The sequence below is a fragment of the Paroedura picta genome, chromosome 14 (assembly GCF_049243985.1).
Source record: "Paroedura picta isolate Pp20150507F chromosome 14, Ppicta_v3.0, whole genome shotgun sequence".
NCBI classification, from domain to species: domain Eukaryota; kingdom Metazoa; phylum Chordata; class Lepidosauria; order Squamata; family Gekkonidae; genus Paroedura; species Paroedura picta.
Window position 1 is genome coordinate 31,984,990 of NC_135382.1, and position 21,923 is coordinate 32,006,912.

Below are 21,923 nucleotides of genomic sequence, written 5' to 3' on the forward strand. Positions count from 1 at the left end.
TATTTGGAAATTAACGGATACTGATAAGTAGCAAATTAGAAATACATTCATTAAATAAGAAAAAAGACTTTAATACATTTGTGCCATTTGGATTTCGATTTTTGACTTCAGGTTGTTCACGGGAAATCCACGGTGTTTTTTGTATTCCCTTTTTTTAAAATTATTAGCCCTGGGCAGGATCTAGTCTTGACTACTTCCTTTCTGGCCTAAGGCTAGAAGGGTTTACCTAGGCCCTCACAAGCTGATTACACTCCTTTTGGGTGTTAGTTCTTTGTAATGGTTCTCTGAATTTCACGATTGTATTTCGAAATAGAAACTGTACGTTTACAAGCTCTGGATTGGGTGTTTCATCTGGCATATATTTAGAACCACAATTGTGGTTCAGAAGCCACCCTGAATGAGCCACAAGGAAAAGTGAGATGATAATAATATTTAGATAAATCAATAAAATGCCATTGGTTGGAGTTACCTGAAGGCTGTCTCGTTGGATTTTCACATCCATTCAAAAAACAAGACCGGCTCCCCCACTGGGACTGCCAGAAAGAATTCCGGCTCCCAAGTGGACACCTGGCCTTAAACTGCTACCACCTTTCACATGATGTTGGTCACCAAAATAACAACCCGAACGGTAATGTCTTTTGGTCAGTGCTGAAGCAAGCACAATCCAAGCTGATGACCTAGATGTGAAAAGCTCCTTCGTCCTCCTTTGGTATCCGGCTATCCGCAAAACACCCAATCTCTCCCACACAGGTTCCTCGAGCTGGTCTGGCTACACTTCCCCCTTTCCTGTATTTGCAAAGCAAGAATCGCCGAGGAACTAATTGCCTTTGTGTGTAAATTTTCCTGTTCGTATCGGCGGCAAAGGCAGCGCAAAAATATGATTACGTGTTGGTCTGTCTCTTTGTTAATCCCGCGGAAGGCTTTCAAGACGCGAGCAAGCCGTTTGATTCAGTGGATTCGATATCGGCAGTGACAGTGGTCACATTTGTGTCAGCGTTTCAAGCGAAAGGGGTGTTTTTAGGTCAACTTGTTGACTTCACGTTGGGTAGTTAAGGGTGACATCCCTGCTGAGGAGCGATTCCTTGTGTTCCCGCCCAAACACACTCAGGTTCTCGTATCCTCAGGCACAGATCCTAATCTTCCGTTGTTTCGTCGTTGTCGCAAAGGCTTGCAAGAGCCTTTCATGTAGAGCAGTGGTCCCCAACCTTTTTGAGGCTGGGGACCGGCAGGGCAACTGCCCGCCCGCGCATGTCACGCATGCGCGGCTGGGCCGTGCATGCGCAATGCGCGGGCGCGGGCCTGATTCCCTCTCCACCCTCCCGCAGTAAGAAGCTTCCCGGGCCGCAAGCTTGCGGCCTGGGATGTTTTTTACTGCGGGGGGGGGGCGGGGAGAGGGAGCTGCGGCCCGGCGCCATGGCCTTCACGGCCCGGCACCAGGCCGCGGCCCGGGTTGGGGACCACTGATGTAGAGGTCTGGCCACAAAGAGCTGCACGGTTCATTGCTGTTTTCATAGGCCATCTCCCGACAACGGTGCCTTGACAGGTTGAAATCTTTAAAAGTATGTTTCTAGTGAGCTGTTTATCCCACCTTTCCGCTGTGGAACTTGGGACGGCAAGCAACATGCCACCTTCCTCATTTCAGCCTTCAAACACCTCTGGGGGGGTCGTTTCAGAGGGCGGCCTACTTTGGCCTGCAGTAGAACAACTAGTTTGGAGGCCAGTAACACCTTCAGGCCAACAAGATTGTCGAGGGGTGAGCTTCCGAGAGTCCAAGCTACCTTCACCCAAAATTCCTCAAGAGAGCTTTAAGGGGTTTTAAACCTGCGCGTCTCCAAGTGGGCTTACCTGCCAGGTATCAGTCGAGGAACGCGATGCTGTTAATGCTGCCATGCCAGAAAAAAGAGATCCTTTTAAGGATTCCTCATGGCGATGAAAATATTCCGGTAGAGCATTAAGGAGTTTGCTTCTGAAATGTGTTTAATGTAAATATGCTGTCAGATACCCTTCAAGTAATTGACAAGAGCGGATGATTAGCAGTGTTCTCAATAGAGCGTTTGCATAATCTTACATTTTGACAGAACTCTTCAGCAGCTCTTTATTGTCAGGGCTCCGCAATCAGGAATACTTCCCCCCCCCTTTTTTTTTTTTTTGCCTTGACAACGTTTGCTTTGTCGTTATAAATCTTGTAAGTGGTCATTTAACTTGTTCAGTGCGCATGTAGAACTTTCAGCAGGAATGTGGTGTGTTTTTTTCCCCCCTCTCTCTTCCCCACTCCATGGCGAGAAACTGTCTCGGCAAAATAAACTCAGCGTCTCTCGAGAGGCAAGGCTTTTGGAAAGAAGGGAGATAGGTTTACCTGTTATCCTTGTTTGGCGCCTCCCTGCCCGATATGGAAGAGACTAGTTTACGTGTGTGTGTGTTCCTTGAACTCCTGACAGCGGCTAGTTGGATGTGTGAGCAGATTCCACTAAACTGAACGTACCTGAGGAGACATGAAGCAATGAGCAACTTGACAGGGTGCCCCATTGAGACATGGAAGTCTGCTTAGAAGAAGAAGAGTTAGTTCTTATATGCTGCTTTTATCTACCCGAAGGAGTCTCAAAGCGGCTTACAGTTGCCTTCCCTTTCCTCTCCCCACAACAGACATCCTGTGAGGGAGGGGAGGCTGAGAGAGCCCTGTTATTACTGAAGAAGAAGAAGAGTTGGTTCTTATATGCTGCTTTTATCTACCTGAAGGAGTCTCAAAGCAGCGTACGTTCATCTTCCCTTTTGTCTCCCCACCACAGACACCTGTGAGGGAGGAGAGGTTGAGAGAGCCCGGAGATTACTGAAGAAGAAGAGTTGGTTTTTATATGACACTTTTCCAGAAGGAGTCTTAAAGCGGCTTCCCTTTCCTCTCCCCACAACAAACACCCTGTGAGGGAGGTGAGGCTGAGAGAGCCCTGATATGGTATTACTGCTCAGTCAGAACAGCTCTATCAGTGCTGTGCTGAGCCCAAGGTCACCCAGCTGGTTGCATGCGGAGGAGGAGCGGGGAATCAAATCCGGCTCACCAGATTACAAGTCCACCCTCCTAACCACTACACCAAGCTGGCTCTCTAGTATTACCACTATCAAACTCTGCGTGTATGAATAAGCTAGGTGCTGTGAAGTCACTTTAGATCCTATGAATTTATTACCTCCCAAACATGCTGTCACTGACAGCCTTGGTCAGGTCTCACAGATCAAGTACCATGGCTTCCTTCAGCTTCCACTTTTCCCACCACTTTCAATTTAGCATTATTGTCTTTTCTAGGGACTCTTGTCCTCACAATGGGACCAATGAGATAGCTTCAGTTTGGTCCTTTTAGCTTCTAGCGAAGGCTTCCTCAGCCCTGCCCCCCCCAAAAAAATAGCCAATGATGGACCTGGGGGGTTTGGTAGGGGAAGGGCCCTGGGTGGGTGTGTCCACAGCTATGCTTCCCAAACATATTCTGCACAATGACACCACTTCTGTGGTTTCTCAAAGGTAAAAAAAGTTGAGAAAGGTTGTTCTTTCTCACTCCTTTGCCTTTTGGGCAAACTTTCCGTCAACACCGCATTTCAAATTAATCAGCCCAACCCTGGCAAAAACTGGGTTTATCCACCCTTTTATGTAACCATGGTTAACTCCGTTGTCTGAATGCAGCCCCGAGTGGTTTCCTTCAATTATTAAGGCAGTGCTTGGCTTCTATGGCATTCCTTTCCCTTCTAATCCCCTATATACACACGTTCCCTGGAGAGACAGCATACACTCCCCCCCCCAAAATAAATATACATGCAGACAAAGACCCTAAAAGCCTTCTACCGCAATTCATAACGGTGTCCCGTGCATTACATAAAGAGTCGATATAATAAACTTTCCCCCTTTATTTGAAGCATCAGTCTTGTTCCCACAGCCCTTCTTTAATCTATCTCAATGGATTTCCGGTGTGCGGCTCATATAGATTTGGTCAGTGACAAGGGTTAGGGTAGTCTTGTAGAACATTCACTTGTAGCTGTGAAAAGCCTGCATTCATCAGGGGATTAAGTCGATCAGATTGGACCAGGGATCAATGGGAGGCTCGTGTGATCCTTCTTAGCCTGTAACGTATTCACCTTCTTTGGGTGAGAATCCACACACACACGTACACACGCACACACACACACACACACACACACCTCCGTCTTAAAGCCATTTATCTCGGAATGTCAAATTGCAATAATTAACCATTATTGATCTTAAATTCAATTAACTTCATTAACACAGGTCATGAGGAGGGTGCTTGTAAGGGAAAGACATTTGACAATTGCCTTTTTCTTATGTGACACCAGGACTCACAATGGCAACGATAAACGACTTGTAATGCTATATTGGGAATTTCTTTAAGGGGGGGGGGTAGAATTTGGTGCCATACGAGAGACATCTTAATGTGGTTGCCATCTGTTAGTTTGAGGTCTCTCCTGAATGCAGAGGGAATATCGAAACTGGCTGCCCCTGAGGGCCTTATTTAACTGTGCAGCAAAAGTCTCCGATGGTATCAGAAGAATTTAGTTCATATCACAAGAGTCGGCTGGGAAGGGTCTAGCTTTCGTGGTTGGTCTACCTCAGGGGTAGTCAAACTGTGGCCCTCCAGATGTCCATGGACTACAATTCCCAGGAGCCCTTGCCAGCATTCGCCAGCGAATGCTGGCAAGGGCTCCTGGGAATTGTAGTCTATGGACATCTGGAGGGCCGCAGTTTGACTACCCCTGGTCTACCTGTTCCTCTGTGGTCAACTGGAGTGGCTTTCTTTAAGTATGCACAGCTGTTCATTGTGGTAATAGTTTTCACAAGCCAGACAAAAGTGCAACCATGCTTCTAGATGAATTATTTTAATTTCTAGTTATTCTTTCAAAGCGGTATTCATTGTGAATATGCAAAGACTACATACTTAGTCAGGTCAGACTACATACTGACCTGTAGCAACGTGCTCAAGGTCAGTTTTCAGTGATGTCTCCATGAGTTTTCAAGTCAGCAGATACAAATATCCATCCATCCGTCTATCTGTCCACCCATCCTAATAGCATTCTTTTTGCCTCATTTTGATGTTAACATATTTAATTTATTTAAATCATTTCTGTCCCACCTTTTCTCCTTGGACCCAAGGTGCGGTTACTGCAATATTTCCCACTGTGTTTTATGGTTTTAAGTACTTATCCTCCCTGAGGGACCTTCTAAGGAAGAAAAATGACATATAAATTAACAATGAAAAATAATATTTGCCTGTCTTGCAGGAGTATTCGAAGGGAAATTGTGGTAATGCATGTGGGTCACTTTGAATCTGGGAAGTAACTATTCTCATCAGAGAAGAGGAAGAAGAAGAAGAAGAGCTGATTTTTATACCCTGCTTTTCTCTACCCAAAGGAGTCTCAAAGTGGCTTACAATCTTGCTTACCCTTCCTCTCCCCACAACAGACACCCTGTGAGGTAGGTGGGGCTGAGAGAGCTCTGAGAGAACTATGACTGGTCCAAGGTCACCCAGTTCTCCAGATTAGAGGTCTCTTAAATACTACACCATACTGGCTCTCAAAGAACCACATGAAACATTTGCCACTGAGGTCCTCCATTTTAGATTTCAGGTGGAGGATTAGAATGTTCTCTGACATGAAATAACTCTTGTACATTAAAAAAAACATGCAGGGAAGGTGGGAAGTTCTACACAAGCCTATTTTTGCACATGCCAGTTTTTAAGTGTGTAGGAAACAGCTCACCCATAGCCACGACAGAAATGGGGTACCAGAGGACAGTTGTGGTACATGCCGCTTGGAAAGAGAATGCAGTGAGACCTTAAAGCACAGCATGGGGTTGGAATTCAGGCTGGAGATAATATGTCTTTAGGGCTCGATAGTCTATTGATAACTCCCAAAACTTCAACAGAAGGGGGGAAAGAATCCACACTGTCAAACCCACGTGGATTCGGTCCACGTGACGCATCCAGTAGCAGAAAGTATGCCCTAAGAAAGAAGCTTGGAACAAAAAGCCAGTGAGATGTGGCTGGACTACCACTTGGGAGATCCAAGTTCAAGTCCCCACTCTGCCACGTAGCTCCGTAGACCAGGGGTAGTCAAACTGCGGCCCTCCAGATGTCCATGGACTACAATTCCCAGAAGGTCCTACCAGCGAATGCTCCTGGGAATTGTAGTCCATGGACATCTGGAGGGCCACAGTTTGACTACCCCTGCCGTAGACATTGGGCCACTTGGTATCTGAGCTTGGCCTCCTATACAAAGGCGCCATGAGGGTTAGTTGTAGGGACCCAGCCATCTCCCCTGATTTGAGCAATTTGGAGACGGGATTGGGGAGGGATCTGTAACACAGTGAGCATGCAAAATGACTCGCAGGCTAGAAGCAGAATGGTTTGAATCAACACTCTTGAATCATATGGGGGGGGGGGAGGGACGAAAGTTTCCTCTCAACATCTGTGTGCTCAGTGAAGAAGTATAATAATTAAGAGCTATTAGAGCCATATTGAGGACTTTCATGCCTGAGCCTACTTACAGCCCTCAAATCCGTCTGTGAATCTCACATCCGCTTCCTTGAACGTGCCGCATTCTTCAACATGATTAAAAAGATGTCACCAAAACGTTGGCACTAGACAGGAAGCGATGGCATTTGCAATAGTTCATAGGCTAGATCTGGTAGAACGTTCGCCGTGAAGTTTCGGTTAACTCTTCCCCCACCTCACCGGTGGATACTGAATGACAGATTTAGGTTAAAGTCACAGAACTTCTTAATAGTGGGATAATAGATGTGCCCCAGGCTTTGAGCGCTCATATGTCACTGTGCGGAAAGATCAGGTCCTCTTGTGAACAGAAGAGACACAGGCGTTGTTTGAGTGCAAAAGACTACCAAAATAAATAATTGATGCCAGTTTTTTGTAAACCCAAAGGGTTTGTTGCATACAGGGGTAGGGTTGCCAGCCCTGCCGGAACAAATTTCCGCAGCTTTGGAGGGTGGTGCCTGGGGAGGGTGGAGCTTGGGGAAGATTTAATGTCGCTTGCAGGTGATGCTCTAGGAATTCCCCCTAATCTTTTTGGCAAAGACCATAGAGACACGGAGAAATTCCTAGAGCATAGCTATGGAAACCATTTTTTTTTCAGCCACTCCCTCCTACCACTCCTCCGTTTCTCAAGAGTGGGAGTTTGTCCCCTGTGGATGGACAAATGGCAAGCCTGCATAAGATCCAAGTAACAACGCTAAGACTAACCAAATTGATTTTAGTATAAGTTTTCGTAACATGCATATAGTGCGCAGCTGAGCGTCTTCAGATGCATAAAGTGGTCAACAAGCTGCCCTCCTTTTGAAGAACAGCTCCTAGGGGATGTGTCTTGTTTTCAGTGTTCAAACCTGTTTGCATACATTGCTTTGTTGCAAACCTCTTAACAATTGTGTGTTATTGCATGCCAATTAACAATCCTGTGCAGATGGGTATAATTCTTTTTTCAAGTGTTAAGTAGCTAGTTAAAAACATTAAAAGATAGGTTCGAGAGGGGAGGGTACAAGTAGGGTTGCCAATCACCAGGGAGGAACTAGAGATCTCTCTGAATTATACTTGGTCTTCAGCCCACAGAAATCAGTTCCACTGGAGAATAAACCCCTGTGGGGCTGGATTCTATAGCATTATACTCCACTTAGGTCCTTTCCTTCCCGCAAACCCTATCCCCTCTGTCTAGACCAGGGGTAGTCAAACTGCGGCCCTCCAGATGTCCATGGACTACAATTCCCATGAGCCCCTGCCAAAGTGAGAGGGATGTTACAGAATCCTGTGCCAACTGTGGATCAGTTCAAAAGTTCAGGTTCCTTTAGTGGCATCCCGCTCTTGAATGGAACTCAAGTTCTGCTCCCCCCCCCCCCACCACACACACACACCAACTGTGTTCACAAAACCGGAAAGAAATATTGCCCTTAAAATTGTCACCTGTTTTTTTGCATCAGCAGAAAGAAACAAGCCAAAGTAGGAAAATTGCCTCCCCCCCCCCATTAGATGCGAACGATCTTCCCGATCATCCTTGAAAACGAAAAGAAACAAAAGAAATATATTTTGATCCATTTATTGTTGCTTTTGAATTGTGAATATAGAACGTAGACTTAGCTCCAAAAGATACCTTCTTTAAAAAAAAAACCAAAAAAAAAAAAACCAGAGCATTGGCTGGATAGATTCCGGGCACATTTTGCAATACCCTCTTCTTTTTTGTGTGTGTGTGTCTTTCTAAACCATGCGCTAAAGCACCCATTTTCTTTGCATGCAAATCAGAAAGATAAACATTCAGCTTCGCATCTGGCAGACATTCTGTAAAACCGTCCAATGGACCGTTTGAGCATTGTTTTGCACAGTGCTCGGCAACAGCAGGATTGCCTTGACATGTTGATTATTCAACTGTGTTGCTTTGATCCTGCTGAATTGGTGCTTCCCAAACTGACAACGGAGCCACACCTTTCTCTGAAAGAAAGTCGGAAGCGCACTTTGCTGTTTCACCCTTCAGATGTTTCCTGGTGGAAAGTGTAACAGCCACGGACACTCAAAGGAGTGTGCTCCACCTCCCCCTTTAGGGACATTAGTGTTTGAGGTATTTTCCGTCATCTGGTGGATAGGAAATCTGCAGCATATTCAAGGCAAAATTACTCACTTCTCACATAAAGACTCATTGGAAGGAGGCAAGGCCAAAACAGCCAGAAATGCAACATTTTCTAGGTTGGTGTGTACAATTCACAAGACCCCATAACGACTGAATTATTGTGTATTTCCCCCCCCCCAACTAGATGCACACAAGTATGCTTCTTGTTGTTGTTTCTTGTTGTTGTTGCAAGTCTTTTCATTACAGCCATTTTTGTCGCTGATGTCCCCAATTTGTTAGTCTTTTAATGTCATTTTTATAGTGCACAGACCAGCCTTCCTCAACTTGTTTTACTGTTGACAAACCCCTGAAACATTCCTCAGGCTTTGAGAAACCCCAGAAGTGTTGTGATCATTCAGAATATGGTTGGGAAGCATAGCTGTGGACATACACACCCATCTGGGGTCCCTCCCTACCATGGTCATATCACCTGATAAATGTTTAACAAAGTTAAGAAACATAAAAATTAACTAACACTCACCTATTCGAGAAACCCTTCCAGGACTATCGAGAAACCCCAGGGTTTCACGAAACTGTGGTTGAGGAAGCCTGGCATAGACATTAAACAGCATTGATTATGAATCCCATAGCACGTTAGAGACCAACAAGATTTTGAAGATAAATGCTTTTGAGAGTCAAAGCTCCCTTTGTGAGAAACAGCCTTGCCTTGTATCTGATGAAGGAAGCTTTGACTCTGGAAAGTTTGTACCACAAAAATCACATTGGCCTCAAAGGTGCGGCAGGACTCGAATCCAGCTCTACTGCAGATCAACTTGGCTACCCTCTGGAACCATCTTTATGAAGTCACTGATACAAAATCAGGCATCCATTTAAACAATTTTTAAAGAATTTTGCTTGTATGGCAATACAACCGTAGTTTCTTCCCAACCATAGTTTCTTCCCCCCAAACTGGGGAGCTATCTAGATCAGGGCAATTCCAAGATAGCTTTGGGGTTTTGTTGATAAAAAGAGAAAGGTGTTGGGCCTTCTGAATTGTTTCCCTGCTGCCCAGAATCTGTAGTCTGCACATCCCTGCAGAACACTGGTGAGACATAAAAATGGAAGCTTTGCACACTGGTCATTATAACATGGTGCATTTTCCAGAGACAGAAGACTCATGAGCAGCCCAAGCCAAATGCTGTTTTGAAATGGGAAAAGGTGAGATTCATGGCATCATTTCTTCCACTCTAATCAGTCTCCACGTACATCTCGTAGCATGCATTCTCGACTGGGCCAAATCTTGGTGGCTCGGGCAAATTGACCGTGCCCTGCAGAAGCCTCAATCGGATTCCAAACAAACCCAGGTCGCTTGTCCAAGGTTTCTGTCGCTAAATCAATAAGTAATCACTTGTTTGGGGGCTTTGCAAAAATTCACACAGGCCTGAAAACTTTAAAGGTCAAATAGAAAACCGTCGGGTGCATTTTGATGGAGCTTGGGGAACAGAATCCAAACTTGGTGTTTCCTTCTGTGATATAACAGAAATACAAGAATGGTTCAATTCCCAGTGGTGTCTATAGACCCCACCTAGCAGGAGATGGACAACAGCTCAGGAAATCAGCCACTTTCTTTTGTGGTTGTTTTGAAGTCACAGCTAATTTGTGACAACCGCATGGGCCTTTCAAGGCAAGAGATGCTCAGAGGTTGCTGGGCTCTGCGTAGCAACCCTAAGTTTCTTTGGTGGCCTCCCCTCCAAATATGGACCAAGGCTGACCCTGCTTAGCTGCCAAGATCTGAATAGATCAGACTAGCATGGGATAATGAGGTCAGGCTTCCTAAGATTTACATGCCCATACATTCATCTGAGTTTACCTGTAAAAGGACATCTGTAACTGATAATTCCAGAGATATAGCTGTATAAATCTGTTGTGGCAAAATTAAATAAGAGTCCGATGGGACCTTTGAAGGCTCATGAAATTCCAAGCGACAAACATGTTGTTGGTCCTCATGGCAGGAGGGGCCTCCTGTTGGATTACTGTTTAAACCGGGCATACTCAGCCAGGGTGTCGGGAAACCCTGAAATTTCTTGACAGCCCTGGAAGAGTTCCCAGAATGGGTGGGAGTTAATTAGTTATTTATATATATATTTAAAAACCTGTTAATTATTTATTGGGTGGTATGACCATATATAGAGCCTCTTGCGGCGCAGGGTGTTAAGGCAGCCAACATGCTGTCTGAAGCTCTGACCATGAGGCTGGGAGTTCAGTCCCAGCAGCTGGCTCAACTTTGACTCAGCCTTCCATCCTTCTGAGGTCAGTAAAAGTTCTGCGGCAGCTCACGTTCCCAAAATGGATGCCACTCCAAATTCCTTCCCTTGTATCTGCCCATCTCTTGGGGGAAGAGCGATGAGACGCAACGGATGGAACATGACTTTCATTAACAATTTTGCTTGTTGCTTGAGCGCTCCCTTAGGGCCCTTTTGAAAGGACCAGGGAATCTGTGATGGGACACGATGCATGTGACCAGCGGCGTCAAGGACACAAGAGCCAAAGTCCAAGAAGTGCTTATCACAATGGACCAAATCATTAGCCGCAGCCATCTGGCGGAGGTTTCTTTGCCCCTCGGTTCTGCGCCTCCCGGACAAAGGATGGTACAGTGCGGGATCTCTGCAGGTTACCCATGTAGCTTATAGCGAGTAAATATTGACAAAGTAGTCTGAAGAGCAAACACTTTGACATTTGTAATGTCCACTGGAAGATCTTGTATATATTTATCCTGGAAGGGGAAGGGCAGCATACCAATTTTCTCCGCGCTTGCAGCTGTTCTCCTTCTCCCTGTCTCATTTTAGGTCGAAGAGCCCTTTGTAATTGTAATTGGGACATTTGTAGCACGGATAATAGAGATGTTCAATCTCGGTTAGAATAATATTTCTGTGTTGATCCATCTGGTTTTCTCCCAGCGTCTGCCTCTCCAAAGCTTGCATTCTTTTGGGTTTCTTTTTTTTTAAGGCAGGCTTCAAAGCTCTCTGCAAGTGATATCCCTCTGCCCTGTTCTCTACGGTTATGATTTCTGAGTGGTGACAGGAAGGCCTTAACACACATTCAGATGGAAGAGAAAGGGATGCCACCCGTCCTGTCCTTAGGATGCCCTGTACTAAGCCCCTTGCTTCCGGAACTCCATAGAAAATTTCAACCATTCATTCCAGAACTGGCCTCTGTGCCATTTCTAGCTGCTTCCAGTTCCTTCATTTCTTTTGCACTCCTCCTTGTATTCCTGATATGTATTGATGTTAGGGGGAAAGCCCCAAAAGTGGCAGCTAAGAGCCATAGTGGCATAGTGGTTAAAAGCAACAACCTCTAATCTGAAGAGCCAGGTTTGATTCCCCGCTCCTCCACATGCAGCCAGCTGGGTGACCTTGGGCTAGTCACAGTCCTCTTAGAACTGTTTTCGCAGATCCAGTATTACAGTAAGACCTGGTTGGTGGTATAAGAATCCTAAAATGTGACGCTTCCAACAATATACAATAATAATGCCAGATGTGGAACTCACAGTTAAAAACCAAAGTTGTAAAGAACTACCACTCTGCCCAAGGACAAGGTTCAATCCTGAGTGTGCATCCTCATGTGTAAACCAAAAGAAAGGGGTTTTGTTGCTCAGCCTTTGGGTTCCTGACTTCTTTTCTCAGGTTGGGTTGTTGGTCCCTTTTTTAATATCTTAACCTTGTAGGTGGTCAAGGTCAGAGATGTCCAGAGGTGGCTTGTCATTGCCTGCCTCTGCAGAGCGTCCCCAGAGTTCCTTGGTTTTTCTCCTGTCCAAGTAGGACTGAGCAATCTTAGCCTCCAAGATCTAATGAGATCAAGCTACCCTGGGCCATCCAAGTCAGGGCCATCCAGTATTGGCAGAACACCATGGAGAACAATTTTGACGTGGTGGTCTGTATGATTGTATCACACACCCTTTTTTGTGTGTGTTTGACTGATTTGCAAAGGTGTGTTCTTCAAACATCACTCGAAAAGAATTTTCATGCAACTAGACATTTATTTATTTACTAGCAAGAAAGCCCATTGCAACCAGGAATGCAATGGGCGCTAGGACCCAGGGGACACCAGGAGGTGTTTTTTTTTTCCTGCTGCGTGGAGCTGTGAAAGGCTCCTGCAGGGTTTTTTTTTTCTGCTAGCTCTCGTGGGCGTGCCGGCTTGGAGCTCCTACAGGGGGTTTTTTCCCTGCTGCTTGGAGCTGGGAAAGGCTCCTTCAGGGTTTTGTTTTCTGCTGCTTGGAGCTGTGAAAGGCTCCTGCAGGGTTTTTTTTTTCTGCTAGCTCTCGTGGGCGTGCCGGCTTGGAGCTCCTACAGGGGGTTTTTTTCCTGCTGCTTGGAGCTGGGAAAGGCTCCTTCAGGGTTTTGTTTTCTGCTGCTTGGATCTGCGAAAGGCTCCTACAGGGTTTTTTTTTTCTGCTGCTTGGATCTGCGAAAGGCTCCTACAGGGTTTTTTTTTCTGCTGCTTGGAGCTGTGAAAGGCTCCTGCAGGGTTTTTTTTTTCTGCTGCCTCTCGTGGGCGTGCCGGCTTGGAGCTCCTACAGGGGGTTTTTTTCCTGCTGCTTGGAGCTGGGAAAGGCTCCTGCAGGGTTAATTTTTTTCTGCTGCCTCTCGTCGGCGCGGCGGCTTGGAGCTCCTACAGGGGTTTTTTTTTCTGCTGCCTCTCGTCGCGCTAGCGGCGAAAGGCTCCTCCGGGGGTGTTTCTTTTTTTTCTGCAGCTTCTCGGCGGCTGGAGTCTTGTGTTGTGTTTGCGGCGGGGGCTTCCTTGGGGCCAGCCTGACGCGGTGAGAGACGCTTCGCGCCTCTCACCACGTCAGGCCGGGAGCAACTGCGAGCCGCGCTGAGCGCGGCTCGCAGTTGCTGGGGCTGGGAATCGGAGGGACCAATCGGCAGGCGCTTCGCGCCTGCCATTTGGTCCCTCCGGTTGTCTGTCATGAGGAAGGGTCCAATCCGGACCCTTCCTCATCCCGGACACATCCCGCCCCAGAACCCCTTACTGTTTTATTTAGTCCGTGGCGCCCGCGGCGCCACGGGCGGTGTACAGATAAATGGATTTATAGAACCATCCGTTGCGGCCTAGCTGTCTCTGGATGGTGTATATTAAATAAAATCAACATAGTTAAAAACAGCTCTATAAATTCTCTAAAAATCGGCATCCCATACTTTCTATCTCACAAGAAGAAGAAGAAGTGTTGGTTCTTATATGCTGCTTTTCTCTACCTGAAGGAAGCTCAAAGTGGCTTATGGTCACCTTCCCTTTCCTTTCCCCACAACAGACACCCTGTGAGGTAGGTGAGGCTGAGAGAGCCCTGATATTCCTGCTCGTTCAGAACAGTTTTATCAGTGCCGTGGCGAGCCCAAGGTCACCCAGCTGGTTGAATGTGGGGGAGCACAGAATCGAACCTGGCATGCCAGATTAGAAGTCCGCACTCCTAACCACTACACCAACTGGCTCTCACCCACGTTTCTCCCCCCCCCCCCCATTACTTGCCAGGAAGGGGGTGAGGGGGTTCTTGGATATTCCTGGGAGTCTGGCCACAACCAAATGCCTGATGGAAGAGCTCCATTTTACAAACCCTATGGAACTGAGTAAGCTCTGATGGGGCTCATATCTCCTTTGGGAGCTCATTCTACCAAGTAGAGGTCAGGACTATAAAGTCCCTAATTGAGGCCAGGCGCACCTCCAGCCTGTTGGAACTGGCAGAGCATAATGCTCTTTGGAGGGCATACTCATAGTTTGGTTGGAGTTCAGCAGAGATGTGATGCTGTACACCAGGGGTAGTCAAACTGCGGCCCTCCAGGGGTAGTCAAACTGCGGCCCTCCAAACTGTGAATGCTGGCAGGGGCTCCTGGGAATTGTAGTCCATGGACATCTGGAGGACCACAGTTTGACTACTCCTGCTGTACACTCTGCACTCATCAGTTGCCTCAAGGAGAATCTGTGTGGTTTTGAAATCAGTCATAATTCAAGAGAACCCCAGGCTCCACTCTCAGGCTGGGGACCCTACTGTGGCCCCCTCCCTTGTGGATTTTTGGTCCATACAGGCCACACGATCCTCATCAAAAGAGGCTGCTTCTCTCTCCTATGCGAGTGGCAATGCTGGTGAAATTCAACCCAAGGTAATCTGGGGTTTTAAAATTCAGGGAGAAATTCAAAAAAGGAGTATTGCAGAAATATCCCTAAAATAGGTTCTGGGAATAACCCCTGCTCAATATAGCATCCCTGCCTTGTTGAGAAGTCCCAGAACACAAATATGAGCTTTTAATTTTCTTCTAATTGAGTGCACTTTTTTAACTTTCTGGAATTCTTATTGATATTTTTTTATGTTTTATTAAAGATCGGTTCTCAAAAATGTTAGGCATAAAAAATCTGGCTTAATTTAAATTGTGAATCTGTCTGTTAAGAAATACATTAGGGGTAGGAGAAGCATAAGACATATTAATTGACAGACAGGAACTGCTGTCTCTGAGGTTGATACAAGTAATTTATTACTTTAGAAATGAATGCCACCTCCAGAATGTGCTTCATTAATTTCAAATTTAGTTTTAATTTCAAGCTGTTGCCCCTTGAGAAGAATAAGGTGGCAAATTATGTTTGAAGAGCAGTTTCCTCACCCCCCCTCCCCTCCTCTTGCTTGGAAGAAATGCTAAATTTTAACTGTTTAATTTTAATAAATAAATGCAGTTATTTGACTGAAACATGCCAGCTGCTACTGTACGGTGAAACCCGCAGTCGCTAACGCTAATTTTTCTGTCCCCCCTTCTCTTTCGGACATGTTAGCATACGTTTCGGATGAAATGAAGGCAGCAGCCATGGTAGACGATGACCCGGAATCGGATGAGAACGTGGTGGATGGAGAACCGTCTGCAAAGTACGCCTGTCCCGACAAGGATTTCAGTAAGAACTGCCAGAGCTATCAAAACTCCCCGGCGGCTGAATTTTCCAGCCACGAAATGGACAGCGAATCGCATATCAGCGAGACCAGCGACCGGATGGCCGACTTCGAGAGCAGCTCCATCAAAAACGAGGAGGAGAGCAAGGAGGTTTCCATCCAGCTGGAAGAGTCGGTGGTCTCGGACAGCTTGGAGCAGATGAAGGCCGTCTACAACAACTTCCTCTCCAACTCCTACTGGTCCAACCTCAACTTGAATCTCCACCAGCCGACCTCGGAAAAGAACAACGGGAGCAGCAGCAGTAGCAGCAGCAGCAGCAGCAGCTGCGGCAGCGGCAGCTTCGACTGGCACCAGACGGCCATGGCGAAAACGCTGCAGCAGGTTTCACAGAGCAGAATCCTTCCCGAGCCCAGCCTTTTTAGCACAGTTCAGTTGTACAGACAAAGCAGCAAGCTTTACGGCTCTATATTTACGGGAGCCAGCAAATTCCGCTGTAAAGACTGCAGCGCTGCCTACGACACTTTAGTCGAATTAACGGTGCACATGAATGAAACGGGGCACTATCGGGATGACAACCACGAAACGGATAACAATAACCCGAAAAGATGGTCCAAACCTCGTAAACGCTCTCTGCTCGAAATGGAAGGGAAGGAGGACGCTCAGAAAGTGCTAAAGTGCATGTACTGCGGCCATTCTTTCGAATCGCTTCAAGACTTGAGTGTCCACATGATCAAAACGAAACATTACCAAAAAGTGCCTCTGAAGGAACCCGTCACCCCTGTAGCAGCGAAAATCATTCCAGCCACGAGAAAGAAAACGTCCCTAGAGCTGGAACTTCCAAGTTCTCCCGATTCCACTGGCGGGACGCCGAAAGCAACCATCTCCGATGCCAATGATGCACTTCAAAAGAATTCCAACCCATACATTACGCCAAATAATCGTTACGGGCACCAGAATGGTGCCAGCTATGCCTGGCATTTCGAGGCAAGGAAATCTCAAATTCTGAAGTGCATGGAATGCGGCAGTTCCCACGATACCTTGCAGGAGCTCACTGCCCACATGATGGTGACTGGACATTTCATTAAAGTCACCAACTCTGCCATGAAGAAAGGGAAACCCATTATAGAAGCCCCCGTCACGCCTACCATCACCGCCCTCCTGGATGAGAAAGTACAATCTGTGCCACTTGCGGCCACTACATTCACCTCTCCTTCCAATACGCCCTCTAGCATCTCTCCCAAATTAAATGTGGAAGTCAAAAAAGAGGCGGACAAAGACCGGATGGCCACTGACGACAAGATGAAAGACAAGGAGAAATCCGGCGAAGAGGAGGAGAAATACGACATTTCCTCGAAATACCATTATCTGACTGAAAACGACTTGGAAGAAAGTCCAAAAGGTGGGCTGGATATTTTGAAGTCTTTAGAAAACACGGTCACATCGGCCATTAACAAAGCTCAAAATGGCACGCCAAGTTGGGGGGGCTATCCCAGTATCCATGCGGCCTACCAGCTCCCCAACATGATGAAGTTGTCTTTAGGTTCATCGGGGAAAAGCACACCCTTGAAGCCAATGTTCGCGAATGCAGAAATGGTGTCGCCAACCAAAAGCCAGCCGTTAGTTTCCCCGCCGAGCAGCCAAACGTCCCCCGTGCCGAAGACTAACTTCCATGCCATGGAAGAGCTGGTCAAGAAGGTCACGGAGAAAGTGGCCAAGGTTGAAGAGAAAATGAAAGAACCCGAAGGAGGGAAGCTCTCGCCACTGAAGAGAGCGACACCGTCGCCATGTAGCAGCGAAGTCAGTGAGCAGCTGAAGATGGACACCTCCAACGACATCAGCTTTAAAAGCCAACAGAACAGCCCAGTTTCTCAGAGGGAGAGTTGCAAGGACAGCCCAACAGGGGAGCCGGTGGAAAACGGCAAGGAGCTTGTCAAGGCAATCTCAAGTTCCTTGAGCAGCAGCACGGCTATTATAACCGACCACCCTCCCGAGCAGCCATTTGTCAATCCGTTAAGCGCATTACAGTCGGTCATGAATATTCACCTTGGGAAGGCAGCAAAACCCTCTCTGCCCACTCTGGACCCAATGAGCATGCTCTTTAAAATGAGCAACAGCCTAGCTGAAAAAGCTGCCGTGGCCACCCCACCCCTGCCGTCCAAGAAACCAGACCACTTAGACCGTTATTTTTATCATGTCAACAATGACCAACCCATCGATTTGACGAAAGGCAAGAGTGACAAAGGCTGCTCTTTGGGTTCAGCGCTTTTGTCATCCACATCGGCATCGTCGGCTTCTTCTTCATCTACAGTGACAACGGCAAAGACATCTGCGGTTGTGTCATTCATGTCAAACTCGCCGCTCCGCGAGAATGCCTTGTCAGATATATCTGATATGCTGAAGAACCTGACAGAAAGTCACACGTCAAAATCTTCCACACCTTCCAGCATATCTGAGAAATCCGATGTTGACGGGACCACGATAGAAGAACCGGAAGAGGCAACCCCAGCTCAGAAAAGGAAGGGACGGCAGTCTAATTGGAACCCTCAACATTTGCTCATCCTGCAGGCCCAGTTTGCGGCCAGTTTACGGCAGACGTCCGAGGGGAAATACATCATGTCGGACTTGAGCCCTCAGGAGAGAATGCACATCTCCAGGTTTACAGGACTCTCCATGACCACCATTAGCCACTGGTTGGCCAACGTGAAATACCAGCTTCGAAGGACAGGGGGGACGAAGTTCCTTAAAAATTTGGACACCGGGCACCCAGTGTTCTTTTGTAACGACTGCGCTTCGCAAATCAGAACTCCTTCGACGTACATCAGTCACCTCGAATCGCACCTAGGTTTCCGGCTACGAGACTTATCGAAACTGTCCAGCGAACAGATTAACAATCAGATAGCACAAACCAAGTCGCCCTCCGAGAAACTTCTGGCGCCGTCTCCGGAGGATGAGCTAGGAACTTCTTACCAGTGTAAACTCTGCAATCGGACCTTTGCAAGTAAACACGCCGTTAAACTCCATCTCAGTAAAACGCATGGAAAATCTCCAGAGGATCATCTCCTGTACGTTTGTGAACTGGAGAAGCAGTAGCATTGGCTTTTTGACAAAAAAAAGGGGGGAAACAACAACAATAACTGTACTTAGCTTTGAGGAAAACTGTCAAACATGCCTTAAAGCACTCTCTTTTTTTCTGTACTTGGCACATAATTCTTATTTTAATTCTGAGGTGTCATTCTGGCCTGAACTTCTTCTATTTTTTTGTATAACTGTATAGTGTTTAATAGAGGTGCATAATCAGCTGTTGTTACTGGTAAAAAAAAAAATATGAAGGTTAAAACGCAGTGGTAAGTGTTTGGAACTTTGTGTAAATTGGGGTTTAGTTGATGTGCATCCCTCCGATGCCTCAGAACTGCATGCATTAAACAAGACAGTTTAATTAAGCATTTATGAACTAATTCTGGTGCACTTTTTTCATGGTGATTAAGTGTGCCGGTCAATTCGCACCCTGTAAATCTTTAGCCCTCTGAGTACTTTGAAGCACTTTTGCATTAATTTTTTTTTTAAACTACGTGGATGTATTCTTTTTTTTTTTAATCCCCTTCCAACTTAGGACACATCCAGATAACGTTAAGAATATGGCTTAATTAAGATAAGATGCTCCACCAGCCATGTGCACCTACCACTTGCGTATCCAGCGAGCCAGGCCTGGTTTGTGGCAGCAAGACTGCTTTCTTAGCCTGTGTGGGTTTCCATTGAGAGGACCTCTGGTTGGACGCTCAAGCCAGTCAGGCATCTGGCTGGCGGAACGTCCTGTGACATCCCAAACCGCTCTTACGTCAGAGATCTGATGCCTTGTGAAAGCGCTTCCAATTTTAGCAGTCTAGATGCAGGGTCCCTGCCTCCGGACCCTCACACAGCTGGCGTGAACAGGCGGTTCTTGCAGTTGGCTCTCTGTGGTGTGTACATGCATGTCTCAGAGGGAAAATGGCTTTCCCTTGGCTGTGTGATGTGGTTGGCCACCAAGGAGCATGAGACCCTGCCAACCAGGTATACCTTTGGAGTTAACTTACGGGCTCCCACATACAGTGGGGTGGCTCCCAGCTTGAAATTTTTTTAAATATATTATTTTCACATTGAAACATAGATGTATATATTGTATAGATTTCAGAATCCACTTAAGGAAATTGTGATTGTGGGCAATGTCGTTTCTTCTTCTTCGATGTTTTTTTTTTTAATCGATTGTTTTTGTACCTGATATGCTCCAAGTATAAGTGGTACCTATAAATATATAAATATTATATATATAAATATATAAAATAATAATGTATATTTCTTTTCTAGGTCAAAGGGTTTCCTTTTAACATCTGAACAATGTAAATTATATGAAAGATACAACAGATGGCATTTATAAAGTATTCAGAAAAATTATTCTTGAAGCAAAATATGGTTGGTTTCTCTCTCTCTCTCTCTCTCTCTCTTTTTTTGTTCTTTTGCTATACAGTGCATCTATATTGATAGAGGTTCATGTTTAAATTATACATATTTATTCGTTGTTTTTGCTACCTTTTTTTAAGAAAAAGAAAAGCATTCTGATAACAGAAGCCATGGACTGGCAAGGATTCGACCTATTTTGCACAACTTGACTTATAAAAAGTATTTATTAGTAAAAACAAATAATAAAAAAAATACAATTCAAAAGGTAAATTTTCAAAATCAACTCAGTGCTCAAAGGGTTAAATCTATTTGGGGGGTGGGAGAATTTAAGAAAAAAAAAATCTTGTACTGTATTTCCTAAACATTGATATAAAAAAAAAGCCTTTAAAATGTTTGTACTGTATTACTTTGCTTAAAAGTTATGGCGAGGCATTCTGTGATATATTCTCTTCTACTTATTTATAAGAGCTCTTGGTTGTTATTTCATACTGCAGAAATGCCTATTTGGGGGGAGGGATTGTTTTGTTTTCTTTCTTTCATTTCAGTCGGTAACTTTCTGTTTTTTTGTTCTTCCTAATTATTCTCCCAAGATTTCAGACTGTAGTTTTATCTTTAGGCATATGAAAGGTAACCCGTGGTTACCAGCACACTAAGTGATTCTGTTCGTCTCCGTTTTTTGGCAGTTAATTTGCAGAGGTAACTGACAGCTGACACCGACTGAGAATCTATGTGTACAGTATTGGCATGTAAACAGCACAGACCCAGAATTGCACACTCTGTGCCCCTGTTTTGTTGTTGACAATGTGGCACCATTATATGACTCTTCATATAACCTTTTTTTTTTCTACAGCCGCATTAAAATTGTCTTTTTTGCTATAATTTTGTGTGGCGTTCACAATTATATCTGAAATGTGCTACGGCTAACGAGCGCATTAAAATTAAATTGTACGCTCGACGCTTATGACGGAAGCCTGAGTTGGCTTCTTTATCTGCCAGGTGTTGTCATTCGAAATCTGTACATAATTCACGGGGAGTTTTGGTGAACTTTAACATTTAAAGAGCACGGGAACAAATATCCAAAGGCGGCTGCTTCGTCTCGTCTTTTTCTTATGAAATCCCTCCGGAAGATGCGGGACGGAACGGGGGTGATACCTCCTCTTTAAACCTCTGAGGAGATTGACAGCAAAGGAGGAGGCTTGTGTCAAAGCAAAAGGATTTGCCAAACTGCGCATTCAGACCCAATCAAATGATGATGCTGTGAGCCTCTTAAACGCATGATTAGCGTTTTCTGCACAAGTTGCACTTGTGGGCTCCTTTGTAGATTGGAGAATCCCTTCCGTCTACTCGCAACTAATTACAGGAGGGAAACTCTGAGAAGGGCAGCTTTAGTGCAACTTAAGCCATTTACTACAGACATTATGGCCACGCAGAATGCAAAACTGGTAACTTCATGTCTCAGGAGCACAGGGCATCTTTTGTGCGTGGCCGGTAAGCTGTGCATATTTGGCTGGCATGTAGAAGAAGAAGAAGAAGAAGAGTTGGTTCTTATATGCCGCTTTTCCCTACCCGAAGGAGGCTCAAAGCGGCTTACAGTCGCCTTCCCATTCCTCTCCCCACAACAGACACCCTGTGGGGTGGGTGAGGCTGAGAGAGCCCTGATATCACTGCTCGGTCAGAACAGTTTTATCAGTGCTGTGGCGAGCCCAAGGTCACCCAGCTGGTTGCATGTGGGGGAGCGCAGAATCGAACCTGGCATGCCAGATTAGAAGTCCGCACTCCTAACCACTACACCAAACTGGCTCTCTTTGTACAGCTTTCTTTGTACAGCTTTCTTACACATGAACCTGAGCCCTGGGAAATCCATTGCTGCAACATACATGCAGGGCCGGTTTACCTATGTAACACACGTAGCATGTGCTATGGACCCTGCGTTTCCAGAGGCCCCATGCAGTGCCTTCCCCCCCCATA

The 21,923-nt window shown here is 46.0% G+C and overlaps 1 protein-coding gene across 2 annotated transcripts in view; it reads left to right on the forward strand.

Annotated features, from left to right (window-relative positions):
• Positions 1–20,834, forward strand: part of TSHZ3 (teashirt zinc finger homeobox 3) — a 111,025-nt gene extending 90,191 nt beyond the window's left edge. For both annotated transcript variants that reach the window (XM_077309938.1, XM_077309939.1), the window contains one exon: positions 15,409–20,834. In XM_077309938.1, the coding sequence (XP_077166053.1) occupies positions 15,409–18,611 (3,203 nt within the window). In that variant the 3' untranslated portion in view covers positions 18,612–20,834. The remainder of the gene's footprint in view (positions 1–15,408) is intronic.
• The last annotated feature ends 1,089 nt before the right edge of the window (positions 20,835–21,923 follow it).